Source organism: Leopardus geoffroyi, chromosome C2 (genome assembly GCF_018350155.1).
Source record: "Leopardus geoffroyi isolate Oge1 chromosome C2, O.geoffroyi_Oge1_pat1.0, whole genome shotgun sequence".
In the NCBI taxonomy this organism is placed as follows: domain Eukaryota; kingdom Metazoa; phylum Chordata; class Mammalia; order Carnivora; family Felidae; genus Leopardus; species Leopardus geoffroyi.
The window spans coordinates 104,909,164-104,928,059 of NC_059333.1; the positions used below are offsets into that span (position 1 = coordinate 104,909,164).

General features: G+C 35.8%; 1 protein-coding gene across 3 annotated transcripts in view; it reads left to right on the forward strand.

The window, feature by feature from the left end:
* The window catches only part of IFT80 (intraflagellar transport 80), a 141,653-nt gene that overhangs the window by 73,999 nt on the left and 48,758 nt on the right, over positions 1-18,896 (forward strand). For all 3 annotated transcript variants that reach the window (XM_045503105.1, XM_045503104.1, XM_045503106.1), the window contains 2 exons: positions 6,294-6,473; positions 16,806-16,924. In XM_045503105.1, the coding sequence (XP_045359061.1) occupies positions 6,294-6,473; positions 16,806-16,924 (299 nt within the window). The remainder of the gene's footprint in view (positions 1-6,293; positions 6,474-16,805; positions 16,925-18,896) is intronic.

Genomic DNA, 18,896 nt, shown 5'->3' on the forward strand with positions numbered 1-18,896 from the left:
CCAACACTACAAAGAGTTTTAAAATTTCTTTTTTACATTCTTTTGTTCGTAAACCTATTTTCTTCTTTTTAAATGACAATTTTATTGAGATATATTTCACATATTGTAAAGTTCACCCTTTTAAAGTGTAGAATTCAGTCATTTTTAGTGCAGAGCTGTGCAACTGACTAATCTGATTTCAGAATTTCAGAACATTTTCATCACCACAAAAAGAAACCCATACCCATTAGCAGTCACTCCTATTCCCCTCCCCATGTCTCATGGCAACCACTAATCTTTTATTTTCTCTTGTGGCTATTTCATCTAAATGGAATAATATAGTATGTGGCCTTTTGTGACTGGCTTCTTTCACTTAGCATAATGTTTTCAAGGTTCATCCATGTTGCAGCATGTTTTATTGCTTCATTCCTTTTTTGAGAGGGAGATCACATGCATGTGCCTGAGCAGGGGAGGGGCAGAGGGAAAGGGGGAGAGAATCTCAAGCAGGCTCCACACCCAGTGCCGGGCTCAATTCCAGGACTGAGAGATCATGACCTGAGCCAAACTCAAGAATTGGACACTTAACCAACTGAGCCACCCAGATGCCTCTTTTCATTTCTTTTCTTTTCTTTTCTTTTCCTTTCTTTTCTTTTCTTTTCTTTTTTTGAAGTACGCTCTATGCCAATTCAGGGCTTGAACTCACAATCCCGAGATCAAGAGTCACTCAGCCAGCTAGGCGCCCTTTTTCATTCCTCTTTATTGCCAAATAATACTTCCAAACATTATATGAATATAACATATTTTGTTTTTCCATTCATCATTTTATGGACATTTGCATCTTTCAGGTTTTTGGCTGTTATAAATAATGTCACTATAAACATTTGGACATAGGGTTTTGGTTTTTTTTAATACTTTCTTGTCGGGGCGCCTGGGTGGCGCAGTCGGTTAAGCGTCCGACTTCAGCCAGGTCACGATCTTGCGGTCCGTGAGTTCGAGCCCCGCGTCGGGCTCTGGGCTGATGGCTCAGAGCCTGTAGCCTGTTTCCGATTCTGTGTCTCCCTCTCTCTCTGCCCCTCCCCCATTCATGCTCTGTCTCTTTCTGTCCCAAAAATAAAAAAACAAAAAAACAAAAAAACGTTTAATACTTTCTTGTCAAGTTAGCTAATATACAGTGTAGTCTTGGCTTCAGGAGTAGATTCCTGTGATTCATTAGTTACATACAACACCCAGTGCTCATCCCAACAAGTGCCCTCCTCAATGTCTATCACTCATTTTCCCCACCTCCCAAATCTCCCACCCCCATCAACCTTCAGTCTGTTCTCTGTATTTAAGAGTCTCTTAATGGTTTGCCTCTCTCTGTTTGTAACTCATTTTTCCTTCCCTTCCCTGATGGCCTTCTGTTAAGTTTCTCAAATTCCACATATGAGTGAAAATGTATGATGTCTTTCTCTGACTGACTTATTTCACTTAGCATAATACCCTCCAGTTACATCCACATTGTTGCAAATGGCAAGATTTCATTCTTTTTATCACCAAGTAGTATTCCATTTTGTGTGTGTATGTGTGTGTGTGTATATATATATATATATATATACATATATGCATGTTGTATTAATAATACATATATGTACATATATATGTATATATTATATAATACAATATATGTATTGTATTATACATATAATACACTATAATACAATACAATATGTATTATACATATAATACAATATATGTATATTGTATTAATAATACATATACGTACATGTATGTATATATTATATATGTATATTGTATTAATATTACATGTACATATATGTATGTGCACATTATATGTATATGTACATGTACATTATATGTACAATATGTATTATACATGTAATACAATATACATATATTGTATACATACATGTATGTATATGTATACATGTATACGTATAATACATAATACATATATAATATATACATACATGTATATATTATATATACATATTATTACATACTATATAATACATATATAATACATATACATATTATGTATATATTATATATGTATGTTGTATTAATATTATATGTACATATGTATGTATATATATTGTATTAATAATACATATATGTATACATATATAGGTATATATTATATATACATTATATAATACATATACATATTGTATTATACATATAATATAATATATAATACAGTATAATACAATATAATATGTACTGTACATATAATATATGTATATTGTATTAATACATATATGTACATATATGTATATATTATACATATTATATAATACAATATAATAATACATATGTTGTATATTGTATTATATTATCCATTCATCAGTTGATGGACATTTGGGCTCTATCCATAATTTGGCTATTGTTGGTAGCACTGCTATAAACATTGGGATACATGTGCCCCTGTGAATCAGCATTCCTGTATCCTTTGGATAAATTCCTAGTAGTGATATTACTGGGTCATAGGGTAATTCTATTTTTAATTTTTTGAGGAACCTCCATACTGTTTTCCAGAGTGGCTGTACCAGTTTGCATTCCTAACACCAACACCAATGCAAGACGGTTCCCCTTTCTCCACATCCTCGCCAAACATCTGTTGTTTCCTGAGTTGTTAATTTTAGCCACTCTGACCGGTCTCAGTGTGGTTTTGATTCATACATTTCCCTGATGATGAGCAAAGTTGAGCATCTTTTGATGTGTCTGTTAACCATCTGGAAGTGTTCTTTGGAAAAGTGTCTATTCATGTCTTCTGCCCGTTTCTTCACTGGATTATTTGTTTTTCGGGTGTTGAGTTTGGTAAGTTCTTTATAGATTTTAGATATGAACCCTTCATCAGATATGTCATTTGCAAATAACTTCTCCCATTCCATTGGTTGCCTTTTAGTTTTGTTGATTATTTCCTTTGCTGTGCAGAAGCTTTTTATCTTGATGAGGTCCCAATAATTCATTTTTGCTTTTATTTCCCTTGCCTTCAGAGATATGTCAAGTAAGAAGTTGCTGTAGCTGAGGTCAAAGAGATTGTTGCCTGTTTTCACCTCTAGAATTTTGATGGTTTCCTATCTCACATTTAGGTCCTTCATCCATTTTGAATTTTTTTTGTGTATGATGTAAGAAAGTGGTCCAGTTTCATTCTTCTGCATGTTGCTGTCCAGTTCTCCCAGCACCATTTGCTAAAGAGACTGTCTTTTTTGCATTGGATACTCTTTCCTGCTTTGTCAAAGATTAGTTGGCCATATATTTGTGGGTCCATTTCTGGGTTCTCTATTCTATTCCACTGGTCAATTTGTCTGTTTTTGTGCCAATACCACAGTGTCTTGATGATTACAGCTTTTTTTTTTTTTTTTTAATTTTTTTTTTTTTTTCCAACGTTTATTTATTTTTGGGACAGAGAGAGACAGAGCATGAACGGGGGAGGGGCAGAGAGAGAGGGAGACACAGAATCGGAAACAGGCTCCAGGCTCTGAGCCATCAGCCCAGAGCCCGACGCGGGGCTCGAACTCACGGACCGCGAGATCGTGACCTGGCTGAAGTCGGACGCTTAACCTACTGCGCCACCCAGGCGCCCCGATGATTACAGCTTTGTAGTATAGGCTAAAGTCTGGGATTGTGATGCCTCCAGCTTTGGTTTTCTTTTTCAACATTTCTTTGGCTATTCTGGGTCTTTTGTGGTTCCATACAAATTTTATGATTATATGTTTGTTCTAGCTCTGTGAAGAATGCTGGTGCTATTTTGATTGGGGTTTCATTGAATGTGTAGATTCCTTTGTTAGTATTAACGTTTTAACAATATTTATTCTTCCAATCCATGAGCATGGAATGTTTTTCCATTTCTTTGTGTCTTCTTCAGTTTCTTTGATAAGCTTTCTATAGTTTTCAGCATATAGATGTTTTATCTCTTTAGTTAGTTTTATTCCTAGGTATTTTGTGGTTCGTGGTGCAGTTATAAATGGTTTATAATTTAATAATAATATAATAATTATTATTATTTATAAATATAATAATAATTATAAATTATTTATGGTTCTTGGTGCAATTATCAATTTTTCTGTTGCTTTGTTATTGGTGTATAGAAATGCAACTGATTGCTGTACATTAATTTTATATCCTGCAATTTTGCTGAATTCAGGTATCAGTTCTAGCAGTTTTTTGTTGGAGTCTTTCAAGTTTTCCATGTAGAGTATCATGTCATTTGCAAAAAGTGAAAGTTTGACTTCTTCTTTGCCAATTTGGATGCCTTTTATTTCATTTTGTTGTCTGATTGTTGTGGCCAGGACTTCCAACAATATGTTAAACAATAGTGGTGAGAGTGGACGTCCCTGTTGTGGAGATTTTATATTTGTTGTACCTGGAGTATGAAAGACATCAGAGGAATATAGGGTGATGAAGGTATTATCTAAACATTCCTCTCCCTTTTCTCCTCTTAGCTAGGATCAGGCCTCTAGGAGTTCTTAGATACATTTTGTTATGTTTAATTTTAGTAAGATGTTTCTTTCTGGCTGATTTGGTTCTTTTGGTAGTTTAAAATCATACTTTAAAGTAAATAGTTTTAAAATATGAATCTATGGTTTTAAAATACAATTTAAAATAAGATCTCTGGGGCATCTGGTTGGCTCAGTCAGTTAAGCATCCAACTCTTGATTTCAGCTCAGGTCATGATCTCATGGTTTGTGAGTTTAAGCCTCACTCCTAGCTCTGTGCTCACAGTGAGTAGCCTGTGTGGGATTGTCTCTCTCTGTCTCCCTCTGCCCCTGTCCCACTTGTGCTGTCTCTCTCTCTCTCTGTCAAAAATAAATAAATACACATTTTTAAAAAATAAAATAAGATCTCTCTTACATCTACACCATGAGAATAAATTTAGAATGATAGATGTGCCATAAGCCTAGTCCAATCTATTATTACATATTAATAAATTGAGTTTCATTTGTCTATACCAACCACATAATTTTTATGTAAAATAGTAGTCATGCAGTATGTCATAATTCTGTTTGTCAAACATAAATGAATTTTTTTTATTGCCAGAAGTAGATTGTTTGTATTGTTGATATTGTCTTCACTTATTTTTAAAAAGATGACTTCAACTATTGTATATTTTCCTTTGTTGAACTTACTCTTCTTAATTTCAGAAAAGGAAGTTTTTAACATTTTTATGCTGTTGATGAAAGGAAAGTTTGTTCATTATCTCTTCCTCGATAACTTTCTTATAGGGCCTTTTACTTAAGCAATAGGTAGAGGTTTGAAGGACAGTTGAAAAAAGTGTCAGTGAGTAGTAAGAGTCATTCAGCATTTTTATTGTATGTATGAACTTTACTGAGAATTTGAAATCTTTTTTGATAGTACTATGAATTAATGAATATTTTTCTATATTTTTTCCATTTTCTCCACATTTTTTGTCATTGAACCCATCGCTAACAATGAATATATTTGAAACAACAATAATGTACAGCAAAATAAATATGCACTCAAGAACAACCAAAATATCAACAACAAAAAAATCAAGACTCAATTTGACTTTAAGCTGTAAGGTTGGAAGAATGGAAAGGGAATGTATGCAAATTTAGTCAAATAAATAAATCATCCTTCTAGCAAATACATATTTTGCATCTGAAAAATGAAAGAAAATGCATGTTATGCCATCTTTTAAAAGGCTTTTTCTGTCTTATTCACACACACACACACATACACACACACACACGTAAGTCTCCTTTGTCTTAGATGATGCTTCTTGATACCTTTAGATAACTTTCTCAGAGAGATAGGTAGATTCTAGAAGAGGTTATATTACTACATTATGAAAGAAAAAGCAAAGAAAGAAAGGTCCATTAACCTATTCTTTCATGATTTAAAATGTGTGTCAGAGATGTCTTAGTTATATTGTGTCTTCAGTTTCAATTTTTAGTGACATAAAATTATTGATATATTATAGTCAGCCTTTCAGTGTAAGGACCATAGAGGTCCTTGAGAACAGTAAGGTGTCTTTTTTTTTTTTTCTACAGACTCTTTTTATTTACCAATTCAGCATTATCACTTAAAAGTAGTGATGTGAATGGAAACAGTGTGAGTGTTTTGCAGTTCTTGAGAGATTTTATACACTTTTATCATATTATTCTACAGTGTACTTTAAAAATTACATCTGTATCTTCTGTTCAGTACACAATTATCAAGAAAAAAATTTCTCAATTCTAGGATAAACCACATTCTTTTAAAAAATTATCTTAAAATGTATGCTCAATTTAAAACTCCTTTAAATTTTTTTTCCCAGTGAATTGATTTTTCTCTCATTCTTTCTTCCCCAGTGGTCATATGCTTTGGAAAAGCCCAACACCGGCAGTATATTTAACATCGCGTGGTCAATTGATGGCACTCAGATCGCTGGAGCCTGTGGAAATGGGCATGTTGTTTTTGCACATGTGGTGGAGCAGCGTTGGGAGTGGAAAAATTTTCAAGTAACATTAACTAAACGAAGGACCATGCAGGTACGATTATGTTCCATGGTTGATTAAACCTGCCTCTTTTCACATTAGCTCACTATACAGAATATGGAGTTATCTTCACTAATTGTATTTAAACCAAGTTTATAAAAATTCAGTCATATTAAATATATTTCACCAATGCCATTGGTGACTTTTTCATGGCATAATATAAGAACCTTTCACTGATACAGAACCTGAGTACCCACAGCTACTGTGGTTATGGGGTTGAGGCAGGGATGGTAAAACTTGAAGCATTTAGGGACTATGTGGATTCAGTTCCGGAAGGAGGGAAGAAGCTGCAACAAGTTAGATTTAACTCCTGGACCTGACCCCATGGCAGGCCTAGCCTGCTAGTCACTGTCAGGGTTACATTATTTTATTAATTTATAATTGTATAAGCTTATTTAACCTGTTTACAAAAATTTTTTTTTTCCTTTTAAGAATTACCTAAGGCTAGCCAAAGTAGGAAAACGGTGGGAAATTCTTATTGGGAGGTAAGAAGTGAAAAACAGGTACTTTTGGAGTGAAATAAGATGGGAAGGTTGGAGGGCACCTAGGTGGCTCAGTCGGATGAGTGTCCAACTTCAGCTTAGGTTATGGTCTCACAGTTTGTAGGTTTGATCACCATGTCTGGCTCTATGCTGATGGCTCAGAGCCTGGAGCCTGGAGCCTGGAGCCTGTGTCTTCTCTCTCTGCCCCTCCCCCACTCAAACTCTCTTTCAAAAATAAATAAAGATTAAACAAAAAAAATTTTTAAAGGACTTGAAGGTTGGGATGTAGCAGTAGAAAGTTGAGGGAAATGTTGTTCAGGTCAGAGAACTCCAGTAGGGTGGTTATCTATGCACTATAAGCTTCTTAAGTGTACAATACTGTTATTTCACTCAAGCCCAGTGTCTTGCATATAATAAATGCTCAACAAATAAATTTCAAAATTTTTAATTTATTTATTTTAGAGAGAGAGAGTGTAAGTGGGCAAGAGGGGCAGAGGGAGAATGAGAGAATTTTTTTTTTAATGTTTATTTATTTTTGAGAGAGAGACAGAGAGAGAGGGAGACACAGAATCTGAAGCAGGCCCCACGCTCTGAGCTGTCAGCACAGAGCCCCACGCAGGGCTTGAACCCATGAACCGCAAGATCGTGACCTGAGCCAAAGTCAGATGCTTAACTGACAGAGCCACCCAGGAGCCCCAGAATGAGAGAATCTTAAGCAGGCTCCATGCTCAGTGCAGAGCCCGACGGGGGGGGGGGGGGGGGGGGGGGCTCGACCTCACGACTCCGGGATCATGACCTGAGCCAAAAGCAAGAGTCAGATGTTCAACCAACTGCACCACCCAGGTGCCTGGTCAACAAATATTTTAAAAGTTAGTTGACAAAAGATACGAGGAAGAGGCCAGAGACAATGTACCAATGGCAAACCCTCTGCCAGAGAAAGGAGAACTGTACCTTCTAACTCTTCTTCCTCCTATTGTATCAATTGCCTCTGTCTTCATATTCAGAATTCAGACTATTATAATTATTTGGAAGCATGTATCTTGTAATTTCTAGGTCTACTCAAATATTCTTTAGCCTAAGTATCCAGATTTTTTTATTTGGATAATATGGTCACTAGATTTGTAATAATTAGGTATGTTATAGTTTTTCTTTGTTCTGTTTACTTATTTTTTAAATTTTAAACATTTTATTATGGAGCATTTTTTTTTTTTAATGTTTGTATTTGAGAGAGAGACAGAGAGACAGAGACAGAGAGTGAGCGGGAAGGGCAGAGAGAGAGAGGAAAACACAGAATCTGAAACAGGCTCCAGGCTCTGAGTTGTCAGTACAGAGCCTGACATGGGGCTTTTATTCACAAATCAGGAGATCATGACCTGAGTTGAAATCGGATGCTTAACGAATTGAGCCACCCAGGTTCCCCTTTTATGGAGAATTTAATACATATGCAGAAGTAGACAGAATAGTGTGATGAATCACTGTGTACTCACCACCCAGCCCTAACAACCAACCCATGACCAAGCTTGCCCCAGGCATTGTCCATATCTACTTTCCTCCTTCCCCAATTATTTTGAAGCCAATTCAGATATCATATTTTATCTGTGAAATTTTCAATATACAGCTAAGAGAAGGACTCTTTTAACATAACCACAATACCATTATTATACCTTAAAAATAATAATTCCTTAATATTATCAAATATGCAGAAAGTGTTCAAATTTTCAGCTGTTTCCCACGTGTCACATTTTTAAAAGTTTGTTTTGAAATCAGGATCCAAAATGGTTTACATGTTGCAATTGGTTGACATGTCTTTTAAGTTTCCTAATATATAGGTTCCCCTTCCATCTCTGGTTTTACCCCTGCAGTTTATTTGCTGAAGGAACCAAATTGTTTGTCCAGCAGAGTTTAACACAGTCTGGACTTTATTGATTGTGTCCCTATGGTGTGGTTTGACATACTCCTCTATCTTCTGTATTTCCTGTAAATTAGTTATTGGATCTAGGTGATGTTATATATAAGTAGGTATTTCTGTTAATTAACCTGGGAACTAAAGCATTATTTATAGTGTTGTGTATATGACAAAAGATGCCTTGTGAGTTCTAATCAATTGATTTGGGGACGTAATTATTTTATCCATATAGTGCATGGGGGGCGATTAGCTAATAGTATTGCTAAAATAAATTCTAGCCTTAATTTCAAAAATGCCCCAAGATGAGAATATATCTAGAAAGAGGAGTTCTTCTTACATAATAAAAGGGAGTCATCCTAGAGATTAGAGGATTTTTACATGAGATAAAATGAGCAGTGGAGGTGTTTAAATGACTTATCTAATCCAAATTGTTTTTGTACTTACAATAATGTTTGTAAATAATCTTTCAAAATTTTAGAACTAGAACACTGTTTTTATTGTTTTTACTTTCTCAGTGATTATAAAACATTTGTATTGCATTTTTGCTAAATTGGGCCTATTCAGTGGTTTTTCTTAAAATACTTTCATACACTCATTCAGTAGATATTTATTGAGTGATCCCTACTTGCCAGGCATTGGACTAGGCAATGGGAAATATAATTGTGATGAGAAAAAATTTGGTCCCCCTTTTCATGGAACCTCCTAGTTGAAAATCTCTTTTTCCCCCCATAAATTCATCTCAAATTGATTTAAGGTAAGCAATGAAGAAAGAAGCTTATTTCTTTATGTGAAGTCAAGAAATGGACTGACTTGAGGAATTACTGAATTCAAAGGCTTAAATAACAAGATTTCATCATTTTTTTCTTCCTTGACTTTCTTTTTCTCTGTATTGGCTTTTTTTTTTTTTTTTTTTTTTTTTTTTTTTTTTTTTTACAAAACCTCTCCCTCTTTGGTGGCCTTGATATTTCTATAAACTTAAGATCCATCAAGAAGAGTGCTTTTTCTCCTTCCAGTAATTTCAACAGAAATCTCAGCACTGGGTCTCATGTGTCAAGTCTAGGTTTAGAGTATTTAGTTGGGAGACGGAGGGGAGGATGAATCAACCCCATCTAAACCTCTTGGTTACTGAGAATAATGGAGAGAATGGTTCCCCAGAGGGAAACCAAGGCATATTTACCAGAAAAGAGCATTTGATTCTGGGAAGACAAAAACCAACATTTATCTGCTATGGCTTATCCTTCGGCTGTTTAGCAACCCTACTGTACTAGTTATGTATTGTTGCATAATAAATCACTCTAAAACATAGTGGCTTAAAACAACAACATTTGTTATTTCTCGGTTTCTGTGGGTCAGGAATCCAGGTATGGCTTTGCTAGGTTTTCTGGCTTAGAGTCTCTCACTAGGCTACAATCAAAGTGTTGGCCAGGGCTTTAGTCACATCTGAAGGCTCAACTAGGGGGGGGGATTTGCTTCTAAGCTCATTGACATGGTTATTGGCAGGATTCTGTTTATCATGATCTGTTGAACTGAGAGACTCAGTTTCTTCTAGACTGTTGACTGGAGGCCACCTACAGTTCCTTGTATGTAGCGTCTCCAAAGGGCAGCTTACAACTTGGCCATTTGCTTTATCAGAACAAGCAAGTGAGAAGGGCCAGAGCAAGTGTGAGCAAGATGTAAGTCACAGTTTTGTTTTTTAAGTTTTTATTTATTTGAGAGAAACAGAGACAATCTGAGTGGGGGAGGGTCAGAGAAAGGGAAAGAGAGAATCCCAAGCAGGCTCTGAGCCAGCACAGAGCCCAATGCAGGGCTTGAACCCGCGAAACTGTGAGATCATGACCTGAGCTGAAACCAAGAGTTGGATGCTCAACTGACTAAGGCATCTAGGCACCCCATAAGTCACAGTTTTTTATAACCTGAACTCAGAAGTAGCATCTCATCACTTTTACCATATTCTGTTCACTAGAAGCAAGCTCCTAGATCCTATCCATACACAGGTGGAGAGACTTCTACACTCATGTGAATAACAATAGGTAGAGATCACTGACCACCACCTTACCAGTTACCTACCAGATATACTTACACTTATTCATATACATATAATTCAGAAATGCACTACTAACTAATGCAGCTATTCTGTATGCAATTGAAAACAAACCCATCCCTCCCTAAAAGAAGATAATTCAGACTCATCTACTTATTCCATTCAGTTCTAAATCTCTGGTCTAGAAAAGTATAAATAAATGTGAATTTTAATTATTCTCCTCCCTCTCCCCATATTCCTAACTTACACTAATGAAGGGAAAACAGAACAGCTGCAATGAAAACAGTTTGGAAAAGAGGAGAGAGAAAACAACACACTGTGATTACCAGGTCCATAGCTAAAATCCAGCTGGCCAGGAATATACTGAGAACTCTTTTTCTTTGCAGTAGAGTTAGTTGCTTGGTTAATTTAGCAACTCTGGTATGCTTTTCTGGGAAGATCTCCTACTTGGGAGAATTCGCTTTCTGAGGGCTATACATTTTATTCACCCATTAGTTTTATTGTAAGATGGGGTCACAGATTGTCACAGGGACTGAACAATCACATTTTTTGTTTGCCTGGTTTAGCATTTTACAATTTCCTTAGAAGCTTAGTGGACTGTTGGTTGATTTGTGTTTTATTCATTCAGAAATCAGAGATTATGTTGAGTCCTAATTGTTACATGTAGACCTTGACCTGGCAGTTGCTACCAGCAATGCTTCATTGCCTTACCTGTCTCCTTGGACCTCAACTTTTCTGTGTACAATAACCTAGAGTGAGGAGTTTTCTTCCTCTTCCCCTGGCCTTCAGGCTGAATCTTAATGGGTGATTCTTTCTGAAAGAGATAGTTGATGTCTCCGTTAGGAGGAAGTACCTAGAAGGGAGAAGGTACAGGTGGAGATGAAGCATTTCTCAAGTTTCAACTTTACTTTTCTCTCTCTGCTGACACTCAGTTTAGCATGGGGCACAGCTTTGGCTCCTAATAGTTGCTATAATTCAAGATTATTTGATTTTTAGTCACCTTATCTTTTGTAAAGGTAAGAGTTAACAACAGAGTGATTTTGAGGATTAAATGAGTTGATGTATGTAAAACAATAATAAATGGTAACTATTACTATGATTATATCTATGTATAGGATTAAATGAGTATTTTACAAATGTGGAAACAGAATTTTTGGATTTATGTCAATCTGAGGAGTCTAAATATTGTGGTCAGGTAGAAGTATTGGGTGACACAAGTATTAAGAGGTTAATCCTGGAGCTTCCCTGAATTGAACAGAGTAAACGGGTGCATTTTAAAATTCAGCACAGGACCTTTCTGATGTGGGATTACCATAGTTTTGAAATTATAACCGCAATTATCAGAATGTCTTTAGTTTTGTTATTATAACTGGGATGTTTTATTCCTGTTTAAGTTCTAGTGTTCCAGATTCACAAAAAAGGGAGTTCCCCCATGTGAAGCTTTAGGCAAACATGAATTTTAAGAAATCTGTTTGTAAGTTGAATAATGGCAGAGGCCTATACAATTGTATTATTAAATATTGAATTTTCCTAAACTTGTATTAACAGCCAGTTTTTTTCACTGCATATCATATTGCTATAAAGAAACTAACATATAACTTCCTTTAAAAACATTCATTTCAGGGTACCTGTGTGGCTCAGTTGGTTAACTGTCTAAGTTTTGATCTCAGGGTCACGAGTTCAAGCCCTACATTGGGCTCCACACTGGTTGTAAAACCTACTTAAAAAAAAAAAAGTGGGGGGGGGCGCCTGGGTGGCTCAGTTGGCTGAGCATCCGACTTCAGCTCAAGTCATGATCTCACAGCTCGTGAGTTTGAGCCCTGCGTCAGGCTCTGTGCTGACAGCTCAGAGCTTGGAGCCTGCTTCGCATTTTGTGTCTCCCTCTCTCTCTGCCCCTCCCCCACTCATGCCATGTCTCTGTCTCTCAAAATAAATAAACATTAAAAAAAAAACACTTTCATTTTCTTCCATTAGCTTTAAAATGTTTCTAGGAGAGGTTGGTATTTTGGACCTTTAAAAAGGTCTCTGGGAGCCTAGGCTTATGATGGTGTCGTAAGTTCACACTTGGAAAAAGAGACATACCTATGGCTCCACAGAGATCAATAATATATGTCTACTTAATATAATATTTAAAGGTAATTTTTAAAAAGACTCATCTGGACTCAAAAACAAGGGAAACATCTCTTAGGTCCAGAGATGGAACAAAAATGGAGAGTGTGACGTCTCCGATGTGCTTGACTCCTGGTCCAGAAGCAGGGAGGCAAAGGCAGTGAGTGGCTCTCACTCAGCAGAGTGGCTCTGCTGGCTAATGGAACTAAAAGTACTTGATGTGAGACAAATGGGCTGATCTAGGTCTCTTTAAAATTAGAGCATGGGGATCTGTAAGGTAGTTGTAGTCTCCCCTTTGTGAAAGACCTAAAAAAGCCTTGGACTTAGAGAGACTCACAGAGTCACCACCTACAGTCATGGTCTGCTTAGTTCTAGGGGACCTATTCTAGAGCCCTGGAGTTGAGCAGTATGCAACCTGTAGCACACATCTGTGGCTTTGCAGACACAACCCAGCCTTTTCATTGAAAGCACTCTTCACATTTTTGTTCCAAGTAAAAACTGGCTGATTCCTGAGACTGGTGTTACTTCCACAGCCTTTTCAAGTAGAAGTGCTTTTCTTCTTTCTGCCATGTATTACTGGGTTTGGAGATTAGGTGAGAGTCTTCCTTATCCGTCATTGCTGATTTCAGACCACAATAATTTCTTCCTCCCAAAACAACCCCAGCTCCTTTAAAGCACCTACCATCAGACTACTCTTCATTTTGAAGTCATTTCCCCCACTCATTCAAGAGTGAAGCAAACATATCAGTGTCTTTTTTTTTTTTTTTTACCATTAGTCTAGCATTACTCTTTTTTTATTAAGACTTTCAAAAAGTGTCTAAAAGATGAAAATTTATTTTAACATAACCATGGTAGCATTTCACATTTCTCCAGTTGTTTCCTAAATATATCTTTCTGTGATAATAGGTCCCACTTTTCCAATTATTTTCTAAATATATATTTAGATGATTGGTTTGTTTACGTCAGGAAACAAAGTTCCACGTTGCATTTAGCTAATTTGTCTCTTCAGTCTGTTTAAATCTGAAGCAATTTCTCCTCGTTCTTATCTGTTTATTTAAGAAACCAGGTGGTTTGTTTTGCTAAAACTTTCACATTTACCTGTTTGCATCTCTATGGGATGATTCCATTTAACATGTTCATCTAGGCCCGGTATTTCTTTCTTTTTTTTTTTTTTTTAAATTTTTTTTTTCAACATTTATTTATTTTTGGGACAGAGAGAGACAGAGCATGAACGGGGGAGGGTCAGAGAGAGAGGGAGACACAGAATCGGAAACAGGCTCCAGGCTCTGAGCCATCAGCCCAGAGCCTGACGCGGGGCTCGAACTCACGGACCGCGAGATCGTGACCTGGCTGAAGCCGGACGCTTAACCGACTGCGCCACCCAGGCGCCCCTAGGCCCGGTATTTCTTGTAGACTGATTATTAGATTGAGAACCTTGATAAGTATAAAGAACACTTTGTAAGTAATGCTGTGGACTTCCTATTACATCACATCAAGAGACACACATGTCTATTTATCTCTCTTTTAGTAATGTTAGGATGAATCAGTGTCTCCAGGTGTTGTGAGTCTGATTCATCCATCATGAAGAAAAAGCCTGAAAAGCCCATTGGGCTTTTACTTTAATATTTTTAGTAGCCATTGATAATACTGGTCTAAAACTATGTTTTGTTGGGATTTGAAAAATGATAGTCTTGTAATTCTATCATTCCTTCTGCATTTGTTAGTAAAGTTCTCCCATAAGACATTTGCCTTTTCAACCATTTGGTTACCTTGAGTTGAGACAGTTCTGAAGTATTTTCTGTATTTACCATTCTTCAGATAATGAGTTGATTTCCCAATGAATCTTGTTATTGTTATTATTGTTGTTGTTATATCTTGTTATTGTTATTGTTTGTTGATGTTATCATTATAAACTTGCAGATTTTAACATTTTTGTTGTGTTTCAATCTGTTGCAGTCATTATTCTATTTAATGTTCAAATGGTCTCATCTTTGACCAATTGGCTCCTATGTTCTTTTGAGATGACTTCAATAACTTGCTTGTATTTCTGATAAGATATTATAGGCTTCTCATATATTTCCTGTCCCAGACTTGGAATCAACAATTTTTACAAGAAGGACTTGCTCCTTTTGGGAGGGAAATGTTATCTAGAGACCATAATCCTGGTGTGTGCTGGGTGTGCTCCTTGCTGCTGGTTTGATAATTACTTCTAGATAATATGTGTTTGTTTTGTTTGTTTGCTTGTTTGTTTGTTTAGTAATCTCTACATTCAGCATGGGGCTCAAACCCTGGGATCAATAGTTGCGTGCTCTTCCAACTGAACCATCCAGGAGCCCCAAAGTGTATTTGTTTTTGAAAGATAAAAATACATCATGAGTGTATACTGAAGTTTCAAATTCAAATTTAAGATTATAGAGTTTTACTCTTAATTTCTTACTTATAGCTCTTTTGTAAGAAAATTTTGGTTTCTAAAGACATTAGTGGTACTGTGTGTGTGTGTGTGTGTGTGTGTGTGTGTGTGTGTGTTATTTCATAATTTTGCTTATTTATCTTTGTGATAGAATACTAAAAGTAAGATTTCTGGGTCAAGGTATATATGTATATGTAATGTTGCTATCTCCATCATGGTTATAGCAGTTTTACTAGTTTGGTGAGTATGGGAGTTGAGCAGATAATAAAAATACAATATGCCTTATAGGTAGAAGTGCTTTAAAGAAGTAGTTAAAAGAAGTTTGACTTTATCTTTCTTTTTTTCCATACCCATTCATTCTTCATTAATACTGTAATTGTCATATTATATTTAGAAAGATGATAATATTTTGAGGGGAATTTAAAGAAATGCTAACTTATAGGTACAATTAATCTCTTTTTCTCTATTTTTACCTCTTGCTACAGTGTCTTCCCCATTCTGGTATTGACAAAAGATTAGATAAATTTAACTTGCTCAACATTTTTCTTCATTTGCTGCAGATTGTCCCATTAATATCAACGTTGTTAGCAGATACTGCCAAGTGTTAAAATCCTTGCAAACTTTGTTCTGTTACTGACTTTGTAACAGTATGACTCTTATAGGTGAAATCTTTGTTAGTTGGTGCTTAGCTTTCTTATACATTATCTCTGTGTTTTTACATGTGGAAATACTTGTGCTCCTCTGTGAAGCTTGACTGTGCAGTTGGTTTCGTTACTAATACCTCCTACTCCATTTTGACTTTTTAAAATTATTGTATCTCTTTTTTTTAGAACTTAAATTTTAAAGTAAAACCTAGCCCTAAGAAGATATTTTTCTGTTTGGGGCAGAAATCATACAGTCTCTTTCCAACTCCTATGCATATATATATAGCTATATATCAATGTTATAGCATTTTTCACCTTATTTCTCCATTGCTAGACCATTCAAATTGGCTTTCAGGTTAGAAATATACTTATTTCTACTTATTTCTAGGACATTTTCTGTGTATTTCTTTTGTTGGTTGATTTTTTAACATTTATTTATTTATTTTGAGAGAGTGTGTGCATGCATGCATGTATGCCCAAGGAAGGGAGGAGTAGAGAGAGGGGGAGAGAGAGAATCCCAAAAAGGCTCCACACTGTCAGCACAGAACCAAATGCAGGGCTCCATCTCATGACCTAAACCACAACATCATTACCTGAGCCGAAATCAAGTCAGGTGCTTAAACTACTCAGGTGCCCCTGAATTTTTTTATGCTTCAAAATCTTACTAATTTACCTGGTTAAAATTTTGATGTATTTTAATGTTGTTTGTTGGTATTTCATTTTTCCTTGTTTAGGTTCGTAACGTTCTTAATGATGCAGTGGATTTACTGGAATTCCGTGATAGAGTCATTAAAGCATCTTTGAACTATGCACACTTAGTTGTATCAACATCTCTTCAATGTTATGTGTTCTCGTAAGCATCTTGCATTTCTTAAAAATCCAGAGTTTTGTCTGTGATGAGGTATTTATTTTCAAGCTTTCACAACAACATGGGTTGGTTTAAACTTAATTTGCTTAAAACCTCACTTATTCCAAACTTAACTCCCAACCAAGAAATGGTTTAAAAATGAGCTATGAGCACTAAAAATAGATCTAATAAAGTTTGTGCATCAGTTAATAACCATTTTTATAATAGAAAATACCTTCTCTGAGATAGTGTTTACTCTTACTTTACTCACAGTTCTAAGGAATTTAGTACAACAACTATAACTTCATAGCCCAGAGGAGCAGCTGATAAATGGTAGGAAAAAGACCCACCTAACCACTGGAAGAGAAGGGACAGTTAGTGGCCTGACAATAGGCTGAAAGATGTTCAATAGGGATACAAGGAAGTATTCAAGCTTAATATCATAACCCAAAGTAATCATGGATATTCATAATGATAATCCAGAGTTGTCCAGAAATGATGGAAAAAAATATATTCAATCTACCTGTATTTGAAAATGGAGAATAATTCAGTACATCCAAGAAACTTGTGCCTAAAACAAATATACATGGTATTTTTCAAAGCGTAACTCAATATGTGCTGAAAAGTGTTGAACTGGCTTTCTGGAAATGAACAAACAAACCCAATTTGCAGTGTTTACCTACTTCTATAATGTAAATACTTCTACCGTGGCCAGTTTAAGCTACCATTATGATGTCACTGAAGGCCGAATTGAAAAGAGATGCATAGTAGCAAACCGTTATATAGAATTGCCACCATATGGACACAACAGATGTATATAATCTCAAGTGCATAGATAATAGTAAAATGTAATAAAATAATCTGGAAGGAATAAGTTTGGATTATTATTATCTTTGTTTTTGAATATAATATGTTAAGTATAAGTTTATATAATTTAATTTTAAATAATAGTTTTTTTTTTTTAAGTTTATTTATTTTGAGAGAGACAGAGAGCACCAGTGGGAGAGGGGCAGAGAGAGAGGGAGAAAATCCCAAGCAGGCTCCACACTGTCAGCACAAAACCTGGTGTGGGGCTCGACCCCACGAAGTGTGAGATCATGACTTAAGCCGAAATCAAGAGTCAGAGGCTTAACTGATTGAGCCACCCAGGTGCCCCAATAATAGCTTTTAATACTTGGTTTACAAACTTCCTGAAAATACACCACTTGGTACAAGCTGGCTCTAGCATGCCACCAGCTGACTTCTCAACTATCCAGAAAACTAATGTAACCACTCTGATACTTTCAAGAATTGTGAATAGTTAGGGACTGTTTTTTACATTTTGTGCTTATATTTGTTACATTATGTGGTTATAATCATTGAATATAAAATTGAAGATAGGGACTACATGTGTCTTAGTCACATCTATACACCTAGTGTTCAACATGTAGTAGGTACTTAGTAAATAAATGTTTTTGGATAAATTAATGAATCAAAAAACATGAAAGGTAGTAGTGTCTTGAATTCCTAAGCCCAGTAATGTGCAAGACAAAGGTATACAGCTTTATTAACAATAAAAATTGGTATAATTAATTATTAAAAATATTCACTCACTATACATAAGTCTACTACTAATCAGAATGTACAACTTAGGACAGCAGCCAAGCCTGGAAGAATTAAATGGGAGAAGCAGAAAAGAGAGGGGATAAAGAAATAAGCAGCTCAATTTAAGGGAAATATTTTTCTTACATGTAAGTGAACAACAGTATGACTTTGGGAAAAGTCAAGAAAGATACCTAGTTAAACAGTTGATATACAGGGAAGGGATTATCGGATGTGAAGAAATTTCACAATCACTTAGCGCACATAGTAATGTGAATAATGAATTTTCATGGGGTTGAGTCAAATAGAGATTTCTTCAGTTTAGGGTTCGTTTGAAGACAGTAGGTCTCTTAACCACCCCATGTGAGGGGTTTATTCTGCTAGTTTATTGGCAATG